Source organism: Melanerpes formicivorus, unplaced genomic scaffold (genome assembly GCF_026170545.1).
Source record: "Melanerpes formicivorus ecotype bairdi unplaced genomic scaffold, bMelFor1.0.p_v2 SCAF_10, whole genome shotgun sequence".
In the NCBI taxonomy this organism is placed as follows: domain Eukaryota; kingdom Metazoa; phylum Chordata; class Aves; order Piciformes; family Picidae; genus Melanerpes; species Melanerpes formicivorus.
In genome coordinates this window covers 17,633,261-17,656,890 of record NW_027142362.1, presented here as the reverse complement: position 1 = coordinate 17,656,890, position 23,630 = coordinate 17,633,261, and the positions used below count along the sequence as shown (strand labels likewise).

Here is a 23,630-nt window from a genome sequence, read left to right as displayed (position 1 = left end):
ATGCAGGACCCTGCACTTGCTCTTATTGAACTTCATGAGGTTGGCCTGTGCCCACCTCTCCAGCCTGTCAAGGTCCCGCTGGATGGCCTCCCTTCCCTCCAGCGTGTCTGCTGCACCACACAGCTTGGTGTCATCAGCAAACTTGCTGAGGGTGCACTCAATGCCACTGTCCATGTCCCCCACAAAGATGTTGAATAAGACAGGTCCCAGGACTGATCCCTGAGGGACTCCACTTGTCACTGGCCTCCACTGGGACATGGAGCCATTGACAGCCACTCTTTGGGTGCGACCATCAAGCCAGTTCCTTATCCATCTAGTGGTCCACCCATCAAACCCATGTGTCACCAGTTTGGAGACCAGGATGTGGTGTGGGACAGTGTCAAAGGCTTTGCTCAGGTCCAGGTAAACGACATCAGTTGCTCGCCCCTCATCTATTAATTTTGTCACCTGCTCATAGAAGGCCACCAGGTTGGTCAGGCAGGATTTGCCCTTGGCAAAGCCATGCTGACTGTTCCCAATCACCTCTTCACTATTCTTTTGAGCGAGTAGTGACTCCAGGAGGATCTGTTCCATGATCTTTCCAGGCACAGAGGTGAGACTGACTGGCCTGTAGTTCCCTGGTTCCTCCTTCTTGCCCTTTTTGAAGATGGGGGCAATGTTTCCCCTTTTCCAGTCTGTGGGGACTTCACCAGACTGCCAGGACTTTTGAAATATAATAGAGAGGGGTTTAGCAACCTCATCTGCCAGTTCTCTCAGTACCCGTGGGTGTAACCCGTCGGGTCCCATGGACCTGAACACTTTCAGGTTCTTCAGATGATCACGAACCTGATCTGCACTTACAATGGGCAGTTCTTCCTCCCCGTCCCTGGCTTTGACTTCCATAACATCAGGAGTGTGGCTAGAGGCCCTTGCAGTGAAGACTGAGGTAAAGAAGTTATTAAGTACCTCAGCCTTTTCCTCATCACATGTGACCATGTCACCATTTTCCTTTCTGAGGGGGCCCACACCTTCCCTAGTCTTCTTCTTCCCATTAATATACCTGTAAAAGTTCTTAGTATTCCCTTTAATCTCCCTGGCTAGATTCAACTCAAACTCTGCTTTGGCTTTCCTGACCAGGACTCTTGCTGCTCGGGCAGCTTCCTTGTATTCCCCCTGTTCTACCTGTCCTTCCCTCCACTTCCTGTAGAGTTTCCTTTTAAGTAATAGTGTGTCCAGTAGCTCCTTGCCCATCCAGGCAGGCCTCCTAGCATTCTTACCTGCTTTTCTCTTTGTTGGTACACAGAGCTCCTGGACACAGAGGAGGTGGTCCTTGAATACTGACCAGCTGTCCTGGGTCCCTCTTCCCTCCAGGGCTTTGTCCCACGACACTTTGGCTAGCAGATCCCTGAAGCGATCAAAATCTGCATGCCTAAAGTCTAGGGTCGTGAGCTTGGAATGCTTCCTCCTGATTGCCCTGAGGATATTAAATTCAACTGCTTCATGGTCACTGCAGCCAAGGCCGTCTATGAGCCTCACATTGCTTACCAGCCCTTCCCTGTTGGTGAGAACAAGGTCCAGCATAGCACCATTTCTTGTTGGTTCCTCCACCATTTGGAGGAGGAAGTTGTCTTCTATGCAGTCCAGGAACATCCTGGATTGCTGGTGCCTTGCTGTGTTGTCCCTCCAGCAGATATCCGGGTGGTTGAAATCACCCATGAGGACCAGGGCTTGTGACCTGGAAGCTGCTTCTATTTGCCTATGGAGGGCCTCATCTGCTTGGATCTGCTGGTCAGGTGGCCTGTAGGAGACCCCCACAGTAATATCTTCTTCCCCTGTCCTGCCTTTAATTTTGACCCATACACTCTCAACTAGCTTATCATCCCTCCCCAGTTGGAGCTCCACTGATTCCAACTGGCTATTGACATAGAGGGCAACACCTCCTCCTCTCCTTCCCTGCCTATCCTTCCTAAAGAGTTTATACCCATCTATGCCTACATCCCAGTCATGGCTATTCATTAGCCTGGTTTGTTTTAAAAAAAAAGAGAGAGAGAGAGAAAGAGTTTACTAAAGCCAAATATAAACCATTCAGGTTTAACTACTCTGTCAGGTATTGCAAGCAGATTCTCAAACAGAAGCTTTGACAGAAACAGAAATACATTTCAAATTTGCTTTGAAATTTGTGTAACCTGGAGCAGAGCTATCAATAAATGCATTAACTTCTTTTTATATAGTCTCACAAACTTCTGGTATAACTGTAGTCACATGGGAGTACTGTGAAAAGAGAGTTGATTTGGTTTGGTTACTACAGCAGTGTAGACATATTAGTGCTTTATACAACTGTATCCCAGTGAGGGGGAAAAGAGGAAGGTAAAAGACCAAGAAAACTTAACTGTGTCCCACCTGTAGGAAAATATTGTTTTACTGCTCACACTTTCTTCCCTGAAGTTATTCAAACCTAAGAGACAAATCTATTTTAAGTCAGAATTAGTTACAGTGCTTATGGTACTGTAATTAAACATCACATAGGAAAAAACAAATTACATTGCGTGACTTCTTATTGACATACTTTTGGTTTACCCCTCCCTGCTCACATAGGCCCTGTTCTCCTCATCACTTTTTGATCTCAGTCTCTTCCATGTTGCCAGACTCACATTTTAATTCCCCTTTCCTGTCCTAGTCTTTTGCCTTTCTCTTCCCCTTCATTTAGCATTCCGCTTCTCCAAACCTGAGTATTTTCCATCCATGCTCCTAGAGAAGTGGGTAAAGAAAAATACTCTGCTCTCACTTTCAAAGCCTGGGTCCATACTAGGTCTAAACCAAATTTACAGCTTAGTATCATCACAGCACCTTTGGATTTGCTTTGCAAGTAGAAGCCATCACAGCTTTCCAAGTTTCTTTTTGAAAGCAATATTCGCCATTCAACCATTATCCAAATTTATCAGAAACTGCAAAACTCTGGTAGGGAAGATGTAGTTGATTTTACTCAGTGAAAAGGAAAAAAAAAAAAGAAAGAAAGGTAGATTTAATTTTAGTTTTTCAAATCTCTCATCTTGCAATGAACTAAGATGGCCCAAGATGTTTTCTAACAAAGTCAGTTCAGCATTTGACTGATTCTTACTAAAGGTGCAGTCTACCTTGCACAGCCTGACGTGCAGGTTGAACTGCATGCATGTCAGACAGCTTCTCTTTTATTTTTCTTAAATTATGAAAATCCTATCTGCTTTAAAAAATGGGGGAAAAAACCCACACAAACAAAAAAAGCACAAAGTACCGGCGCACTGCAAGGCACAATGCAGTGAAAACAGTGTCTCCTTCCATTTAAGGCACACGAATCAGAAAACATGCAGAAAAACAAATGCACAGACCAGCATTTTTCAGCCAGTTATTAAAGTTATATGCACAGGTCTGCATTTTCATGGCTGCATGGAACTATAACTGGAATGTGCTTTCATAGGAAATGCTTTTAAATGCTAATAATGCATTAATAAGTATTGTATAATATTCACAGGCATTAAAAAAAATTACATTTCTGTTCCCAGGAAAAATATATAGTTTAAAAAAATTTGTAAGTTTATTTAAAAGCTTTCAGATACATAAAAATATTTTTCTGTGATCATTCAGAACCCAGCTGGCAACACAGGAGCTTTCCACTCAATTCAGAGGCTAAATTAATCTACTTCAGACAAACAGATTTTTATCATAGGCTGTTACAGAAAACTAAGCTTGCCACACCGTTTGAAGTTTTGTACAAGGTAATTCAACCTCAGGAGCTATGCAACCTCTCCCTCAATTAAAATTAAAAATACAAAAAGCTTAATAAGGAAATACTGGAATTTGTAAGGAAAACACTGTTCAAAATTAATGCATAAACAAGTTCTTTAATGCCTAGGTGTCTCCTCTGGTAAATGTAAATCCCAATTAGCTTGATAACGCATGTTCCATACATATATATGGCATTTGGGGATACAAGCAACTGATAGCTAAGTGGTAAGCAATGAATTTCACATAAAGTAATGAAACTGTGGCCCTAAAGGCACCCACAGCCTCAAACTGCCATATCTGGTTAGTCCTTCACATAACTCAGCTATGCAAAGACACCTGAACATGAGAACTTCTATGTGTAATCAAGTTTCTTCACATTAACATTGCAGTAAAATTTCCCTAATGTGTTTACATTTCTGCTAAGATATAAGGTGATGGGTGATGAACTACTATTTGTGTTTGTTGCTTCTTGACTTCTCCTTTTGCCTGCAGGAAACAATACCTCTGCAAAAAAAAAGGACACTGCATCTGTGAAAAGAATTATATGAATACAGCAACAAGCAAACCAGAATCACTACTATGAGAGGCTGACCTTGGCCAGTGGTGAAGCACCACCACAGCCACTCACTCAGTCCCACTTCCAACAGGACAGGAAGAGAACCAGAAGAGTAAAAGTGAAAAAACCTGTGGGTTGTGATAGATGCAATTTAATAAACAAAGGAAGGAGCAAGGAAAAAACACAAGGCAAGTGATGAAGAGTGGGAAAAAGAGAAAACCTAGACACTGTGCAAGTACTGCTCAATGATAGCCAAAGCACTGCTGGGTTACCAACCTTCTGTCAGTCTCAAATCCAAAACAAGCAGGAAACTGGCACCTTAAAATAGTATCAGTTGCATCAGTTTTAAGAATATCAGAAATGGTATATCATTTAATTTCATAACACTTTATCTATAGCCTCAAATGATAAAGCTTGCTTTCTTTTGTTCTTACTCTTTGCAAGGCCAGATACAGTAAGGGAATGCAACAAAAAGATGTATATTGTAATCAATAGTTATTTATAATATGTGAAAAGGTAATTATTGATTATACATATTTTGCATATGTATTGTATACGTAGATGACAAGAACTACAACTTGTTGGCAAGTTGATGGTACTCTGTGCTATGAGCTCTTGTACAGTATTAACTTCTTAACCAGAACAAATAGTCATCCTGTGCCCCTGGTTCCAGCTAAAAGGTATTAACAATTCAACATGGAAAAACAGCTATTATGTAGCCACAGCAAAACTATGAGGACTGGCAATTGCACAGCTTAATCTTAAAGAAGGAAAAAAACACGCCTGTTCCCTGTTCCTCCAATTATGCCACCACAAAGCATCAATACAGAAATACAGAAGAGAAACAACTAGCATTTGACTCGAGCATGAAGCTTACTCTTGGAAGGTGAGCTCTTATGAGAATATTAGGCTTTCATTTACTATTTCTTCCCTTTTATATTTATTTCCTTGAATGATATTGACCATGACACTTTACATTTCACTGAACAAATCGGTATCTGAAAGCCTAGATGAAATAACAATATGCAAGTATCAGGAATCAAAGCAGCCAAGCCTTGAGAGGCCTGAATAACATTTCTGATGCATGAATACTGTTAATTCCAATAATTTAAACAGCTATTACAGTTGCTCATGAGCAACTGTTTTGAAACGTCTCAGGTTTAGTTTGATTTCACAGTTGCACAAGCACTCAGTTCAAAGAAATTATTTTAGTTTTAGGATTTGTACTCTATGAACAGTAAAGTATAACACAAATGAAAGTGAAATGAGATGTGGGTACCAAACACTGAAGAGAACTTTTTCTTTTGACATATTTTTAATACTATACAATTCTATTATTTTCATTCAAAGAGGTAGCATTCCAAGGTATTAGGTAGAAAACTACTGTTAACAAAGTCCAAAGTTGGTAGAGTAGAATAAAATATATTGGAATAAACCCAAGTATACCAGCTATTGGTTATAATGCTGAGAAGAAATTTAATCTTTACCTAGAGATACATGGTATTACTTTAAGCAACACTGCAAACCTACAAAGACTAAGAGAAAACAGCACTTGGGGGCTCTTTGCTTCACTTTTGATAAACACCAGGAAACAAAACAGCATGTTCCTCCTGCTGCTGCCGAGAAAGAGATAGCCAGAAACGTACTGGGGCAACCAAACGACCACTTGCATCTGTCCAAGTATTCTCACATACACGTTCATTGGTTGTATGGTTTGTAAAAAAATAAACATAAAAGTCTGAGAAATTCTGAATATTTTCACTTGATGACTACTCATTCATAGCATATCAGTCCTTAGATAGGTTCTAATGTGAAAGCTCTCTGCTAATCAGTGATGAGTAAAAATTTTTGTTTGGGGGTTTTTTTTGGTTGGGTTTTTGTGTGTGTGTGGTTTTTGGTTTGGGGCTTTGTCTGTTTGTTTGTTGGTCTTTTGTATTTTATCCCATGCTGCTACCTTTCTTGTGGGCCCTCATTAGTTCCACTAATTTGTTTCCCTTCAACCTCATTTTGGACACCATCAGGCAGCTTTCTACATCATACAGAGTTCATCTGCTGGTGAAAACACCAGTCACTGAATCACTACAAACTCAATCTGTCCTTTAAAAACAATGAAAAGTGAATTATGTGAAGGCAAAGTTAAAAAAAATAAACATCAGAAGGTCTAACACTAGTGCTTTAGTTCATAATACTGAAATAATTATCTCAAGTCCTAATTAGCTTTATTGTTATTAATACAGGTCTTTCTATTTCATCCATTACTCTTTTCTTCATTATTATTTTATTTTGGGACTATCTAGTACTGAGGCTAGCATTAATTATTTTACAGATGTTACATATGTTACTATGTTATGCATGCACACTTCTTCAAAGGCAACATTTACCTGCTAATACAACCTTAGTGATAGTTATCTCACCTTTTTTAGTAAGACTTATTTGAGTCTCACATTGCTATGTATTGCTAGGCTAATGGAAACTCTATTAGCGTGCATATACAAAGCATAAATCATTTTTCATTATTAATTAACTACATGAGTCTCACAACAGAATACATAATGTAGCTGAAAATTGTTTTGTACATGAAGAATAGCTATTAATTTGGAATATGCATTTTTGCAATCCAGGCAAGTTAAGTTAAATGCAAATACAAATGCAGACCAACAGTCTCTTTGTCTAGAACAACAGTGACTTTCAAAATATATAACTAAAAACATACTGAAAACAACATTTCATTAGCATCTATTAATACAAGCCATAATGCATTATAGAGGCTATCTACTTCACAGCAATGCTATTTTCAGATGTTTTTCATTTCATACCATCAACTATAATATGACTGCTGCCTTTCTTTGAGCACATACAGTTATCCAATGAGCAATATGGTTATCCAATGGTTCTTGGATGTAAATTTTTAAACCACATGCTACTAGTTTTAAAACCAAGACTGAACTGTAACAATGGCAAGGAAGGAGCAGTAGATATCTATATTCTTTAACACATAACAAACACTATACCTCTCCAAGACTTAAATACAGACAGAATAAAAATACTACTGTCACCTTGATATCATATTACATAAATTATCTAAGTCAAAATTTTTTACTGTTTATAAATATTAGGATACATAACAGCACTGGAAAACTATCCCCAGAGGCTATTAGGCTTCTAAACAAAACCAAAACCTCTGGCAGTTACTTGCCCAGAATTCTTTAATTCACTTTATTTAGCATCTGTATAACACAGTTAAAGCCACATTGCTACTCACCACAAGTGAAAGGGGTCTCTTCCATGAAACAACACCAATCAATCCTGACAACAGCACCTGTAAGATAGAGCAGAGTCACCAAAGAGACAGTGTTTAGACATGTAATTAAAATATAGTAAATTATGATGAAACTTAATACACAGTCATGTTGTGTACTGACAGAGAGCTGGGAATAAACTCTTTAAAAGATAGTGTTTTCATTTTATTCTCAATAAAATACTAAGCTGTTGTTCAAACAAATTCCAGTATAGCTGCCAGATCCAGTTTAGTTCTGATCAGATCACAAAAATCTTCTAATGTTATCTCTCCAAGTCCCACATGTTACCAGCACTCAAGAATAATGTTTAGGTCTCCAATCATCATCAAAAATTGGCTCACAAAAAGGGGAGTAAAGATACCCTGGCAAGATCATCCAGGGTATCCTGCTAAATCAGCAAAAGTGTTTGGTTGGTTGGTTTGGGCTTTTTTATTTTGTTCCACCCACTCAATCAACCACACTACTTGATCTTACATTTGAAAAAGCCCACATAGATTCATTTAAATACTGTATTTAGTGTACAGATAAATTACCCTCTCTACTACAAGCTAAAAGTCAGCAAATTCTAACCTGGATACATCTACAGTGTATTATAATAAGCTCTAGCATCGTTTTTGCTCTCTACAGATCTTTGATATTCAAAAGGGAGGAAGCCCAGCAGCTAGTAAGTATCCTTTTCCCTGAAATTATACTCAGAGTTCGTTGGAATTCAAATGCCAGAAAGCTACTATTCTTACTATGTCATGCTTGATTATCAAACGTTTAGGCAGAGTAACAGTAGAGTGTAAGTAAAAATTCATCTGTATCTAGCTACTGCCCATGCAATGCACACTGTACTGGGAATCAGGTTGGAAATTGTTTGCTGATGTATCAGGGAAAGAACTATTGGTCACATGGAGAAGTTGCGCTCTGCAGTGCTCACTTTTAAGCTTTCACTATGTCTATTGTGCAGACAGTCACACTGCGAGAACATCTCAAACATGTTTCACAACTTAATATCCACAGCTGCTGCAGTTGTGCAGAACATTATTCAAGAAGGCAGCATGTTGGAAAGTGCACCTTTCACTCTTGTTCAGCAGCTATGCCATCAAAAAGCTGTCCAGATAAGGTTTCATAGTAAAACCTCAATGTTATTTTTTTAAGTACAAACACAATAGACAAGAAGGCATAAACACATTAACAACTGAACCAAAATGAGGTTATGAATATCCAAGACTATACAGATAATTCCTATGTGCAAATGTGCATAGTTTGTATTCTACAGCATTTCCTAGACTGTAAAAGCTACATACTTCTGGATGTTGGCCAAGTCAGGGAAAAGCTGAGAATCCCATTTTTGCAGTTAATTAAATTTGCTCACACAGCTGCATTAGCTTATTATTGCTGCATGATAACTGTCCCTGGGCTGATAGTCTTGTAATGTGAAACTGCACTCAAGAATGTAAAATGACAGGGTAAGCTAGTTTGACTGCAGGCTAGACAGCAACATGCTCTCAAATAAATGGGACAGCTGAAATTGTAAAGTTATTAAAGAACATGCTTCAGGAAAAACAAGAAATTGCCTTCCAAAACAGAGTATGTATTGATACATAAAATACTCATACATAGGCCAGTATTTCTCAGTCACTGAGTTACATATCCAGAGTCAGGAAACTGTTCAGCTGAACTACAACTGTGCTTGACCTTTACAGAGGCCTTGGAAAACGGAAGAGGTACACATGGTTTTGTTTGGAAAAGCAGAGCTTTGCAGCACCCCACTGGTTCACCATGCTAAAAGTCAAGCATAGTCAGGCCAGTCAATAAACTCTCAATATGCACTGACAACAGACACTGCAAGTTCTGTACTGTCATTATAAGAAAGATTTCCCCTCAACAATGCTATAATTTTTCAAATCTCATTAGCCCCCAACATGACTGTAGCTAACTAAAAGCCTATTTTGATATGAGATGTAACTATTTCCAGTGCCAAACACCTTCAACACTTTAGACCACAGTACACACAACTATAAAATTAGGAAGAAAGCACAAAGAGAACATCACACACTAACATTTGTTAGAATATACTAAATGACTCTTAAGAAAATAGAAATATAAAGATTCCTCTTGGTCTTGCAGAAGACCAGAAATAAAATAAAATAAAATAAAATAATAAAAAAAACCAACACCCCACCACCAAACCACCAACCAAACAAAAAACAACCAAATCACCAGTAACATTTTTTCCTCTTCAAGTTTCTACTTCTTATGAATACAATGTCAATATTCGATTAAGTAAATATAACTACACTTCACTTACATACAAAATTAGGAGTTATTTGAAACGTACTTGATTTCACAAGGTTAAGGGCCAAGAAACATAGGCACACCAGGAATTAAAACATATGTAATTTCCTAAACACCTATAGCTCGATATTGCAACCTATAGGTCTTAATTTTTTTTTTTTTTCCATAAAATCACCACCTCATGTCTGTGCTGGGCATGGTTTTTTTCTTTCTTCGAAAAATTTACTGGAGATTGATAATTTTAACAACTTGTCGACTTAATTTTGGCAATTTGGTTTGATTTCAGAGCTCACACAGCACATTTATCTTGGACCTAACTTCAAATATGCTGAATTGCAGTGAATCCTCCATCAAATAATAATAAAAATATGAGTATCAACAATAGGCTTATGATCATACAAGTATCAGAAAATTTAAAGGGCCAGAAGAGCTAAATTTCATGTTGACAGATGTCTGTGTATGTTTTCCAAAATGTATGTTGTGAATGTATCTAGATAACCTAGAAACCGAACAGCCTATCTACACATGTACCTAGCAACATCATCACTGTCCCCATGGGGAATTTCCTCCTGCCCTAGAAACAATCTGAAACTCTCTCACTTCCATTTATGCTCATTGCCTCTTGTCCCTCAATGTGCTGTTGTAAATACCCTGGTATTAAGAACAACATTAAATTAGCACAATTACCCAAAAAATCTTCAATTATCATCTCTATATTAAAAAGTAGGCCGCAAAAATGTTACTTGTCCCGCTTTCTTAAGGCTTTTTTGCTATTTTGTAACAGGAAATGTGTCAACCTGCCATCAAGAATAGTTAAGATGAAAGGTAACAAAACAGGTGTCAAAGAACAGAGTACTCTTACAAACGAGGAAAAATGTATACAGCTGTCAATCACCTCTAACTTTTCTTAGTAAGAGGGGCTGAGATGCAGTTAAGATACCATAAATCACTCCTCTTTGCTATTTCAGAACTTTGAGCTTTCTGGGACTCAGATTTCATTTTCTCTTTTTCTCCCAAGACATTAAGGAGATCAGCTATCAGTACTGTAATTCTTTAGCAGCTCAATAGTTATGTTCACATTTTAATATTATATCTAATCTGCTAGACCCAAAGCAGAATAAGTAAAACCCACTGTATGGTGTTTTGAGTTTCTGTATTATTATTTTCTAACATTTTTATAATACATGCTAGAATTTTTCAATTTTCTGTTTATTTGCTCAGGAAAACAAAAAGCCTTGCTAAGGAGGTCTTAAGGTTAAAATAAAGTTTTGACAGGGATGTCTTACACAAACTAAAGATCTATATGTGAAACTCATTTTGTTGTCTTTCTCCAGATGCTTACAATTTGAATACATCTTTTCAGAGAACATGTCTGTGAGGAGAGGTTGAAGCAAGCTGGTTTTACAGGAGAATAGACTGAGGTGGAATTTAACAGCAGTTTCACAAATTAAAAAAAAAAAAAAAGACTGTTACAGAAAAGAGACTGATCAATTGTTCTTAAAGTACACTAAGGGCTAAATGAGAAAGAATTGATTTATATTTGCAGTAACAGAGATTTTTGCTGGAGACTAAGACAAACTTTGTAATGCTCAAGAGATTTCAACATTGGCAGAGGAGGTAGGCCATAGAATTCCCATTACAACACATTTGACAAACATCTATTAAGGTGGGCCAGGCAGAACAAACCACAGCCAAAATAGGGAGTTGGAGAGGGTAGAACAGTTAGCAGGCTGCCTAATCTACTATACCTAAGGAGGTAAATGCCAGCACTTAACAGCACTAGTATCACCCAGAGTTTTCTGTCAGTAAAGCACTGAAGCACCTGATTCTCTTCAGAAGTGCCTGAAACCACTGACACTTCCTACAGTTCCCCTCTCTCCTCTATAGGAGTACAAACTACTGCAAGGTTTAATTTTTGCCAACTCAGATGTTCCTGGAAGGATGAAGTTCAGTCGCACCTGAACAACTAAAAGGTACTGATATCCCAAACTATCTCTTAATCTACCCATGTACCTCAGACAAAGAGATCAAATCAACAGTAGGAATATCTTCAAGGATTATGTTTCTGCAAAATCTACAGCAGTGGTAACATCACAAATATCACATGGTCAGAGACTACAGACACATGAGGACCAGAGAACGAAATCTAACAATACTCTGCATCTGCAATCCATTAGCGCAAAATTATGGTAAGTGAAACACAAGCTATAGGAGAAAGAATTGTGACAGCAAGGGAATTAGCTAAGAGGCAACTAGAACAATTTACCAGTAATGTTACTCTTCATTCCAATTCCAACTCCTGAAAAAATAGTGAGGATGAAAATCTCTTGGAGTGAGTGTGGAGGAAATGCATTAACAAGTATCAGGGTGGGAAAAAAAAATCACTACCTTCCCAGATGCATACACACACAGAGAAAAATTGCATGCACAAATACAGAACAGTGGCATGATTTCTGAAGGGCTCTTTTAAGAAAATCATCCCAAATGGTGGGTGGAGATAAAAAACACAAGACCATTCTATCACATTCAAAACACTACACAAATCAATCATACGCAATGGAAAATTTAAAATTGCAGATATGCAAACTGACTCTTCAACATGTAGCTATCACTGTATCCAGGGACCGTTCTCTTCTTTAAAGACCACACCATTGTGAACACAAGGAGCACAAGTACCACAAGACTGCCTAACCAGAAGCAAAAGATCTCTGTGCTTCAAGACAAACACAAGCAAGTCAACAGCAAAGGAGCAACAAATTGAGTACAGTTCTGAGCTATTTTCTAAAAAGAGTGGGTATGTTCCAGACTCAGAAACACTGCATCATAGCTTAGTCTCTCTCATTTACCCACTGTGAACCTAAAACTAATTTAATTCTAATTGCCATGGAAACAGGAGCAGAGAAAAAAAAATCCCTCAGTGCCCCACAAGAACAGGACAGTAAAATTACCTATATAGTGACATCGCTACCAGAATGTATTAACTGCCTGCAGTCTTTATCTCATCTTAAGCTCTAGGATGAGCCTTTTTTGTTTCCCCCCATCTTTGTTTCCCTATGATATCCTTATTTCACATCCATAGTTTCTTTATGGAAGTAACCAATGATTATTATAAAATTACAGTGCACATTAAATATCTTTGTAGAAAAATTATTACTCCAAAAGGATATTTTTCCTTCGACATACAGAGAACAAGGGCTAACAGAGTGTGTACACATACAGAAGAATAAAATAGTTTCAAATTCTGAAAAGACAATACATCCTGTATTTTTCACTTCTGCAAGTGGTTACGATCTCTATCTCTACTTCACTACTATATGCAAACTATATTAAAATCAATGGATAGGAATTTAGATAAAATAAGCACAGAGCTGCTATGTCAATGACTCACAACGTGTTCCTAATTCTAATCTGCTTTTTATTACACATTCACACAACACACCGTTACATTATTTTATACATGCTGAAATGTAATCCGTGAGTACTAGCCATTATCAAAAAAGTATTTAAACAGGACAGAAAGTAAGCATTTTACAACAAATCCTGCATGTGTTCAAATTTATTAGATTATCTATGAATAAACTTGAAATAAACAGATGAGTGCAGACCTAGCTCAATACATGCAGTTTCACACGTGGAGAGCTTTAAGTCAGAAAAACATCTCTCAACATAGTGTAAGACATCACGTAAGAAGCTTTTCTGGCAATTTCTGTTTCGGACAATTCTCTAAAATTAAAATGAGGCTCCCTACAGAACTTGAGCAACTTCCTTCCTCTAGAATGACCTATGAATGAATCAAAAGGTCACCACTACTTCTGACAAATGTTACCAACAAAACTACCACGTAACCAATCACTGAATACTGCATAATGTTCATAATGAAAGCTAAAAAAATAAATTAGTTTTAAAATCATTTGACTCAAGAAATTTGCTGCCTCTACATGTTATTCAACATCTCTACAAAAGCTCAGATCAGCTGTGGATAGCTTATTGATCCTTTGAAGCCGGAAAGTTTTACTGAGGCAGCAGTCAAAAGCTTAATTAAAATGCAGTGAACCAAAGAAATCAGTGAAATTTGAAGCAATTTATCAAATGGTAGATGTGTATACAGGTATTGTACAATCAAGGTTTTTTTTCCTGTGAATACTTATTTTCCTGGTCTTGATGTTCAGTCCATATGATAGACTATAAAGATTTCTGTGAGGGTATAAACCTCCAAGCCTAAATGTATACTGGATTTCCTTTCCTAAAATACTGGTGTATTTTAAATTCTTTGTAATTCCATTATTGCTGAATTTCTTTAAGGGCTGAGAATGTGAAAATTTAAGATTATCTTAACTCCAGTAACAAAAGATGCCATTACTTTTCCAAAGTATTACCCAGCTATGAGTTCACTTTCAGAACTTTCGTTTTCTCTTTCAGTGACCAAAAAAAAATATTATTATATTCATCGTATTACTGTGACAAAGAAAATTGTTGTTGTTATTATTATTATTATTATTATTATTTAGACATTTCCTAATCTGTTTTCACAACAATCTCGACTTGTATCATTGACTCAGTACAGAATACTATTCTAGAATTGTTGTTTTCCAGTAGCGTTATGAACTCACTAATCAGATTTTTGCTGCTGGGCTCTTCCAATAATTATATGAATGAAGACTGTGATTGCTTTAGATAAGTGAAATGAGACGATGGCTCTTTCAATTACTAAGACTATTTCTCAAGGGATGAAAGATGAGGTTCATTGTAAAGTAATCTAGACATCAAAAGCAACAGTATTTTCTTTTTCTGTATGCAAATAAATGTAGTGCTTCTGCATAGCTCCAGTGCACAGCAAACTCTAATTCTGAGCAGGAAGAGTGATTCCCTTGAGAAAAAAGAAAATGTTACAGATGGATAGACTAAGGCTAGAGACAGAAAGGGACAGAACAATTATTACATGATCCTCCATCCTTAGCCTACTGACTGTTGTCATGCTTGGTAAAAGCTGTCTGCACTACTGAATTTATCACCATTTCTAGAACACTCTTCCCGGGAATGTATAACTGTGACAGACTGTTAGTCACTATGTCCAGAATGGTACTTAAAGAGAGAAAGGACAAATGAGTTTGAATATGTACAGGTTTAATATTGGGATTGTTACATACCTTCCAAACACCCTGGCAATCCCAGCATTCTAAAGATTAATTTTCTGTCTCTGGCATCATATATTTAACCTAGTAATTTTTGAAGTTATTTTTCTCAAAGGATCCCACTATTCTAGAAACTATATTCAAGGTAATTTATTACTATTAATTAGCAGAATTAGTTTATGTGAAGCCTGCAATGTTCCCCTTGCTTGCACTCCCAATTGCTGCTCATATTAAAACAACTAGTATTAACAATAAGTCTTCTTGACTATTAGAAGCACAACTAATATGCATGTTAAGGTTAAGCTGTTAAACAAAACAAGAAACAATTTAAATGGCAGGTAGCCATTTGAAGATATTAGTAAGATTCAGTCCAAAGACTACACTTCAAAATCATCACGTTTATGTGATACAGCCTCTTCCCTGACAAGATAACAGAAAATCAGTGGCAGCTTAGCAGGATTTAAAGATACAAATGCATATAACTTTCCCTAAAGCAAGGTCATTTTTTTGTTGTTGTTAGTATTATCAGCCGCCCTGAGTTTTCCTAGCTGAATAGCTAGTACAAACCACCAATCATCCCTGACCTTCAGAAGAACTAAGTCCCATGTCAAAAAATTGATACAATAATGTAATTTTTGTTGCTCTGGAGGTACAGTGCAGTAACTACCTCCAGAGCTCAAGTAATACATTTTAGATGTTATGTCTTTTGTTGTAAATTACTGCATTTTTTAAGGACAAATTCAGAGCCTACAGAATGTGAACCAAACCATTTTAGAGCCTCATGCTTATCATTTACTACAGGTGTAGGCAGTAACTCCTCAGCTTTCACCTTGCAATCCCACCTAATGCCTCTCAACAACCACCTAAAGTGAGTAATTAAAACCAAACACTCATCTATCCATTGGCTTCATTGCTCACATGTTTCTCATTCTGTCAATTGATACATTGCCTTCTTGGACACCTGCTTCAAACTTCATGCATTTTACAAGATCTCCAGCAAACTTCATATGGTAATAGAATCTAGTAACTACAGGTGTGCATTACAAACAAAGCTCAGCTATTTCAGAATCCTAATACAAACATGCACTCTCATGACAACAAAATGTTTTATACTATCTTACGGCTATCACTATACACATAAAAGTAAGAAAGGATTTATTATAACTCTTGCTTTGTAGAGTAGTTTTAGGAAATACAGTAAAATTACTCTCATCTCCAATTAACTGGTTCAGAATCTAAATCTTTCAGTTTGGTTTTACCTCAAAATACTCTGAAGACTGGCAGCTGACTCACTCTTCCTCTATTCAGCAGTTACCTTTTCAACTTGATATAGCTCTATACGCTAACTCCCACCTGCAGTTTTATGTCATCTTCCTTTCAGAAAAGCCTCACTGAGAACAGTTTTTCCTTTCTTTCTAGTTACTCCACCCTTCTCTGTACATGCACCTATACAAATACATGGATATAAACCAGAAACACAACATACCCTAAGTATTCCACTGCTTTCTCTCGTTTAAAAAGTGCTATATAAAGCTATGCATTTCAAATATATAAATATATTTACATGTTTGTAATACATGTAGAGCTATATAATCAGTATGATCAATATTTACCTGTAAATTTTACAAGAGAAAATTATTAACAAAAGCTTTATATTTAAGAAAGAATCACATGTGGGTTCTCAACCACAACTGCTTTCTTAAATTATTTTGTTTCTTCTAAATTTACTAATCAAGAAGCAAGAGAAAGAACAAATTCATCTACTCCTTTGATATTTATATGTAACAAATATTGCATGACTGGTCCATCTTTTAAGTTTTCAATTTTCCTGTCCATCCCCCTGTTAGTTTGTCAGGTACATTTTTCAATGCAAATGTCCTTGGTTTTTTGCAGGGTTTGGGTTTTTGCGGGTTGTTGTTGCTGTTTTGTTGTTTTTTTAATTCATAAACATCACACTTTTATTTTCTTTTATAAACCAAAATGCAGAATCCACCCACAATCCAAGTCATTCTGGGGTTTTACTTAGTTTTTGAAGACAGTACTAGAAAAAAATAACCTGGTATGGATTAATGTACCGGGTAATTCAGAGTACCTCTTCCCCAGAGACAACAGCAAACTTCCGTATTATCTCACCAAAACAAAATGCGCTCGACACTGATACCATGCAGAAATACACTGGTTTGATTTGGTACATCTATGACTAGAGAATGTTTCCCAACACCTACTCCCCAAAAGCAAACCCTATTTCAATCAGTGTTCTGCTGAGACAAATCAAAAAGTATCTTCACCTGGTCCTCTTCAGCCTGGATGCCACAGAATGGAAATGTAGGTGCCAAAAAGCAGCCAGTAGCAACTGTAGCACTTTTCACTGACGTCCCTACTCTGGATGCCCAGGGGCCTAAACTCCCAACACTTAGAGCCTGTTAGTAGCAAATTGTGTGAATTAAATCATGTTTATACACAGTCAAAACAGACTAAAAAAAATGTGATGTGTTTAGTAGATTTCAGAGCATTAGCTCTATTCTTAATTATAATGCTCATTGATTATTATTGAAGACTGAAAACACATTATTTTAGACATGCTGCACACAAGGCTTAAGATGTTCATTGGCTGACAATCCCCAAGACTGACTTTTGTATAAATCTATTACTAATTGGTTTGGAAAGGAATAGCAAAAGACTTGGATAAGAAGAAAACAGTCTATTATTCCAACAACACAAACCATCCATGAAGTTCTACAATGCTGCCACAAGAAAATGAGTTTTCAATGACATCCCATTATGTAATGAAAGTCATCAAGCTCACAGAAGACACTGCACATTATTGGAATGAGCAGGCTAACAAGCTGTGGTCGCACAAAGCTCTTTGATAGCATGCTGACATGGACTTGCAGCTTTGGACTACAGAAAAACTTAACACCATAGCTGTTTTCTAGTGAAATCTGATATATGACATGACCTCAAAATTCAAGACAAACATTAAGCAAGAATTAAAAAATAACCACCACTTTATTCTAGAAATGTGTTCCCAGGGGTTAAACACAGTAATTCCACATCAGAAAAAACTTGGACTGGCAGAAACTGCAGTTCCTTACTGTATCATTAGTGGCTAAATAAAAGCTACACTATACTAGACACGCCTGTATTATCATGGTGGAAAGAAGCAAAAATCCAGAAAACAGGCTTCACTTGCAATGTTAAGTATGTTTGCTTAACAGTGTGTAGAGATTAACTGGCATTAGGTATAACCTTTACTGGTGAATCCACCGCTGTGACCAAAAATTACAATCTAAATGAATTTCACAGAGTACAGTCATTCCCATATGGGCATTAAGACTGAGCAGCATTAGTTTCTCACTGTAATAAAAACCAGTTTAATTCAGCTTAGTTAGATTGTGCAAATAAAGTCTTGTGTGTCATATTTACAACTCCCATATTATTTACAAGGGAAATGTCTTCTTTCATCACCAATGGTAGTGTGTTCAGAGAAACTGGGAAGAGAATCAATTTAAGTTAGGTCTAGATTAAGATGTCTTCATTTATGTTAAGGGATTTTTCAATTCCTTGTTCTAGTAATGTGACTTTAACTTACTTGATAACTCAGCTGCAGAAACCTAGAAATATCTTAAGTATCTCCTGAGAAACTACAATAATTTCATATAATATGAAATGGATCAAGCTCAAATATGACCATTTCCTAACTTCACTGCATACTGCCAATGCCTTCATTTAAACTTTGCAGGGTCAGTGGCAAAGAAAACTGAGTACACAGCACATCAAATCTGATTATATTTCAAAGACTGGCAGGGCCCCTTTGGTTAGTTCTACTTGTCTCTGCCCACAAATAATTCACAAAGTTGTTTTGAAATTAACATCCCAGTAAAATTCTCACACTCCTGTTGCTTGTGTTACTGCAGCCTGGCTGACTTCAGACTCAACAGAAGAGTAACATACTGACTTTCCTTAAAAAAATAAAAGACCAACCAAAAAAACAACCCACCAAGCTATGTCCCTACTAAAGTTGTCTGGAATATTTTATTCATTAAGACAGCATAAACCTCAATTGAGACAGGCAGACTAATAGTTACTTGCAGGAAACTGAAGGCTACCACATTTTACACACAGCTGGAGGGGGTGGGGGTTGGGGGGTGGATAATCAACCAAGGCAAGAATATAAACCTCTGGGATTTTCAAAATAAACCTGAGAATTTTAGCTTCTACTTCAAAGAAACTTCAGCATTTAGACACTATCCAAATCAGATGATTGTCAAAATCCAAATCAGAAGAGAATGGTATTCTAGGAGAAAAGGCATCCTTTGTCCTTTTAGGAAATACACCTCAATTTAGTAAGGTTAAGCTTAGAACAGGCTGGCAACTTTGCATGTTCTGTTGCTAGAACTATCTTCCCATGTTAACTGTCCAGAGTTACTATCTGAGAAGCAAAAGTTTTAAGCTGCAGAATGCTGAGATGAATCTTTTCAAATGCTGCTCTGAGGGCCAGCAGCTTTTCTTTGAACACCCTGATAGTTGATAGGAAAACAATGACAACAATGCTTGTCCTGACATAAATCCTTTAGGTATCAAAACACTTAACAGAGAAAACCTGCTTTCTTGTAATATCAGACTGAAGACTTGTCACGGCTTGAGTTGAATCTGCTGCTGATATCCAATACCATGCTGCTGTCATGCCAGCTTCCAAAGTGCTGTCTGGAGCAAAGTATTATGGGGCTTGAATTTCAGATTGCAACATGAAAGGCTTCTTGTTCCAGTTGCAGTTTTCAGTTTCTGTGTTTGAGGTGGTGTCCTCTGCTGGGCTGGCATAGGTAGTTAGCCTACTAGGGAGAAGCAGCAGCAGAAGCCAAGGTAATTGGGCATTCTATTATGTCATTTATAGTAAAAACTTTTTATCTCAACCTGGAGGGTTTTTTGTGTGTTACCTTCCATCACTTCTGTGTTGGGGGGTAGCAGGCTGTGTTAAACCAGCAAAAGATTACACTGAAACTTGCTGATTGACTCGTAAGTGAAATTACAACTTGAGCTAATCTCAAACACCTAGCCAGCAGCTGATACAAAGAAAAATCAGCCTCAATACTCAAATGCTGTCAAGGAAGATTCTCTTGAGTTACTGCTATCGATTTGTAGCAATGTATCACAGAATCACATTCAGGCTGACGCTAAACCATGTCCCTAAGTGCCAGGTCGATGTGCTGGTTAAACACCTCCACAGACAGTGCCCTGAGCAGACCATTCCAATGTCTGATAACCCTTTCAGTGAAGAAAGATTTCCTAATATCCAGACTGAACCTCCCCTGGTGCAGCTTGAAACTATTTTCTCTAGTCCTGTCACTTGACACCACGGAGAAGATGTTAGCCTCCTCCCCCCTCCAACCTTCCTTCAGGTAGTTGTAGAGAACTATGAGGTCTCCCCTCAGCCTCCTCTTCTCCAGATAGAACAATCCCAGCTCCCTCAGATGTTCCTCATAGGTCATGTGCTCCAGAGCCTTCATGAGCCTTGTTGCCCTTCTCTGGATACTCCAGCACCTCAATGTCTCTCTTGTAGTGAGGAGTCCAGTTCTTCTTTTAGTGCTAACACACTTACTAAAGCATTTTTTATTATCTTTAATGACACTGGCCAGACTGATTTCTAGTTGAAGTTTGGCCTTTCTAATTTTCTCCCTACACATTCTTGCAAGAGTCTTGTACTATTCCAGAGTTGCCCACTCCTTCTTCCCTAGCTAGTAGACCTTCTGTTTCTGCCTGAGTTAAACCCAAAGCTTTCTACTTAGCCAGGCCAGATCATTATCTGATGCATGGGGACAATTTGTTCCTGTGCCATGAAGATTTCCCTCTTAATAAATGTCCCCTGTCCTTCAGGACTACCTCCCAGGGCATGCCATCAACCAGTCCCCTAAACAAGTCAAACTCTGCCCTCCAGAAGTCCAATGATGATATTTTACTCCCCTTGTAACTTCACTAGGGATTGAACACTCCACTAGGTCGTGGTCACTTTATCCAAGATGTCCACCAACCTTTACATCTCTTACTAGTCCTTCTCTGCAAGCAGCAGATCTAGTAGAGAGCCATCCATTATTGGCTCATTCACTGTCTGTTAGGTCCAAGAACCTCTGAGACTGCTTCCTGTCTGCCATATTGTATTTCCAGCAGACATCTGATAAATTGAAGTCCCTCACAAGAACAACAGCTACTAATTCTGAGACTTTCCCCAGGAACCTATAAAACACTTCAGCAACCACATCGTCCTGGTTGGGTGGTCTATAGCAGACCCCCATCACGACATCTGCCTTGTTGGCCTTTCCCCTGATTCTTACCCACAACCCTTCAACCCTCTCATCACTGTCATTGTCACACTTGAGAGACAGACCTCCCTGACATACAGGGCCACCCTACCTGTGCTTTGGAAGAAAAAAAGAGAAAATAAACCCTGATGAGTATTTTCTGCCTTGCTGCACTGCCAAGGAGTGGGTATTGGCTCTGGAGGCTGATCTCAGCAGGTCTGCACCTCTGTGTGGTGTTTCATAGAGTCTTTGATTATGGGGTATATAAGATACGGGCATCTTCACTAGGAAAAGATTCTCCACAAGGTAATTTGTAACACAAATTAAATGCCATCTTGTATCACAGAAAACACAACACTGCAAAAAACAAAGACTACAGAACTTAATTAATTTTAGACATTTTCCTTTAAATTATTCACATTTCAAATGGGAGGAATACTTGAAACCTAAATGAACCTTAACTTACGAAAGTTCAGACAACAGGAAAAACAATGGAAAGAGCACTCAGTCAGAAATGTACTGTTCTAACTAAAATCAAAGATACCATTTCCCATTTCAGGCTTAAAATACCAATCAAATAACATTACATCACAGAATATTGTTATATGATTCTCTTCTGAGTCTTCATTTATTCAAAAGTCTGTAATGCACATTAGTTAATATTTGTTCAAGAATTTAGAGGCTTCTTTTACAGAAGTGAAGGGGATCCTTTTAGCAGACCAATTCAGTAATTTAGAAATGCTGATTCCTAGAATCCCTCAAATCTGTATCTATTACCACAAATATCCAAATATGACCCCAAATCTCAATTACTTCATTCTAATTGTCAGTAAGAAGCAGCAGCATCACTTTGTTTGATTTAGAAATTCATTATTTATATAAGACTGTCCAACTGCAGGCAGTCCCCACCACTACCCATGGTTTCCATTTCATTTTACAAGGAAATAAAGCAAATTTGCCAAGAAAGATCACCACTGTATACAATTATCTTATGAATGCTTGCAATAAAACTATTCCTGTTATCACACACACATATGGGGGGGGGGGAATATTTTTATTTATTCCACGTTACTTTTAACAAAGGGAAAAAATATCAATTTTTTTATTAATTTCAGCGTTAACTTAGAGTCTCAACCAAATGAATCTTGCCAAAGTCTTTCTCTAGGGAACACAAGTGACAATCAAAGGTAGAAAGTGAACCCATGTGCAACTACAATATTATTTTCATAATTAAACATCAAAACATGAACCTAACTGATACTTCTAGGGAAAATATCTCTACACAAAACAAAACAAAACCAACAAACCCCCCCCCAAAACACAAATAAACAAAAATTAAGACCAAATATAAAACTAGAACAGTTTACATGTGAGAGCAATTTCTGAGCTCAGGGCAGTTAAAGTCAAGCTGTTCATCTAATCAAAAACCTTCTGATGATTTTATGTGAAGTTATGTACAACTACTTTTATATTTCTTTCAGATTTAAAAGACCGCAGAATCTATAGAGAGCAGAGATCCTACATCTTGGCACCATCTCAGCACTAGAAGACATGTAACTTGTTCAATATATTACTCTGAGAATTTTTTTCCTCTAAAACTCATCTTTATTTATACAGCATACTCAATAGGTCATAGGGAAATTATCTCAGTGCAGACAGAATGAAACATAACAATTGTAAAGCAATCTGTGAATCAATTTTTAAAAGCTCCTCCAGCTCTCATCTTTAAATGAATATGAAACTATGGACAAATGAGCCTAAATATAGTGTATGGGTGAACATGTCTAACTCAGTATTTAGTTTTTGCTAAATGCATTTTGGAGACCTGACAAGTGCTAAATTGTCTGAATATAAGACAGACCAAATGACTCACTTTACAAGAGCAAATGACCAAAGCATGAGTGACATTGAGCCAAAGTGGTACACCTGGAATATGTCAGTCCTGATGAAACACCCTGACAGAGTACTGAGTACTGGTGGAAGACTAAGATATTTAAAATAGCTCAACAGTGCACAGTCACTGTAAAAGACTAAATACATTCCACAGCAGTCCAAACTGGTTGCAGCCACTTGAGCCCCTGTTGAGCCAAATCACAGATGAAGAGCATGCATGCAAGTTTGCTGCCATTGTTATACTATACCAGCCTAGCAACCTCAGCACTCCTCACAGTTGCAGGACTAGATGCAAGATTAGCCTAGATGATGAGATCAGAATAGCAAAGACCAAACAAAATATAATTTTGCTGATTCTGGCAGCAGAGAGATCTGCACAAGCGACCCAGTACACACAGAAACAAGGAACTGTAATTGAAATTCATTTTGA

The 23,630-nt window shown here is 37.6% G+C and overlaps 1 protein-coding gene across 3 annotated transcripts in view; it reads right to left on the bottom strand.

The window, feature by feature from the left end:
* Positions 1 to 23,630, bottom strand: part of ENTREP2 (endosomal transmembrane epsin interactor 2) — a 102,462-nt gene that overhangs the window by 55,890 nt on the left and 22,942 nt on the right. For all 3 annotated transcript variants that reach the window (XM_068143983.1, XM_068143981.1, XM_068143982.1), the window contains exon 2: positions 7,560 to 7,616. In XM_068143983.1, the coding sequence (XP_068000084.1) occupies positions 7,560 to 7,616 (57 nt within the window). The remainder of the gene's footprint in view (positions 1 to 7,559; positions 7,617 to 23,630) is intronic.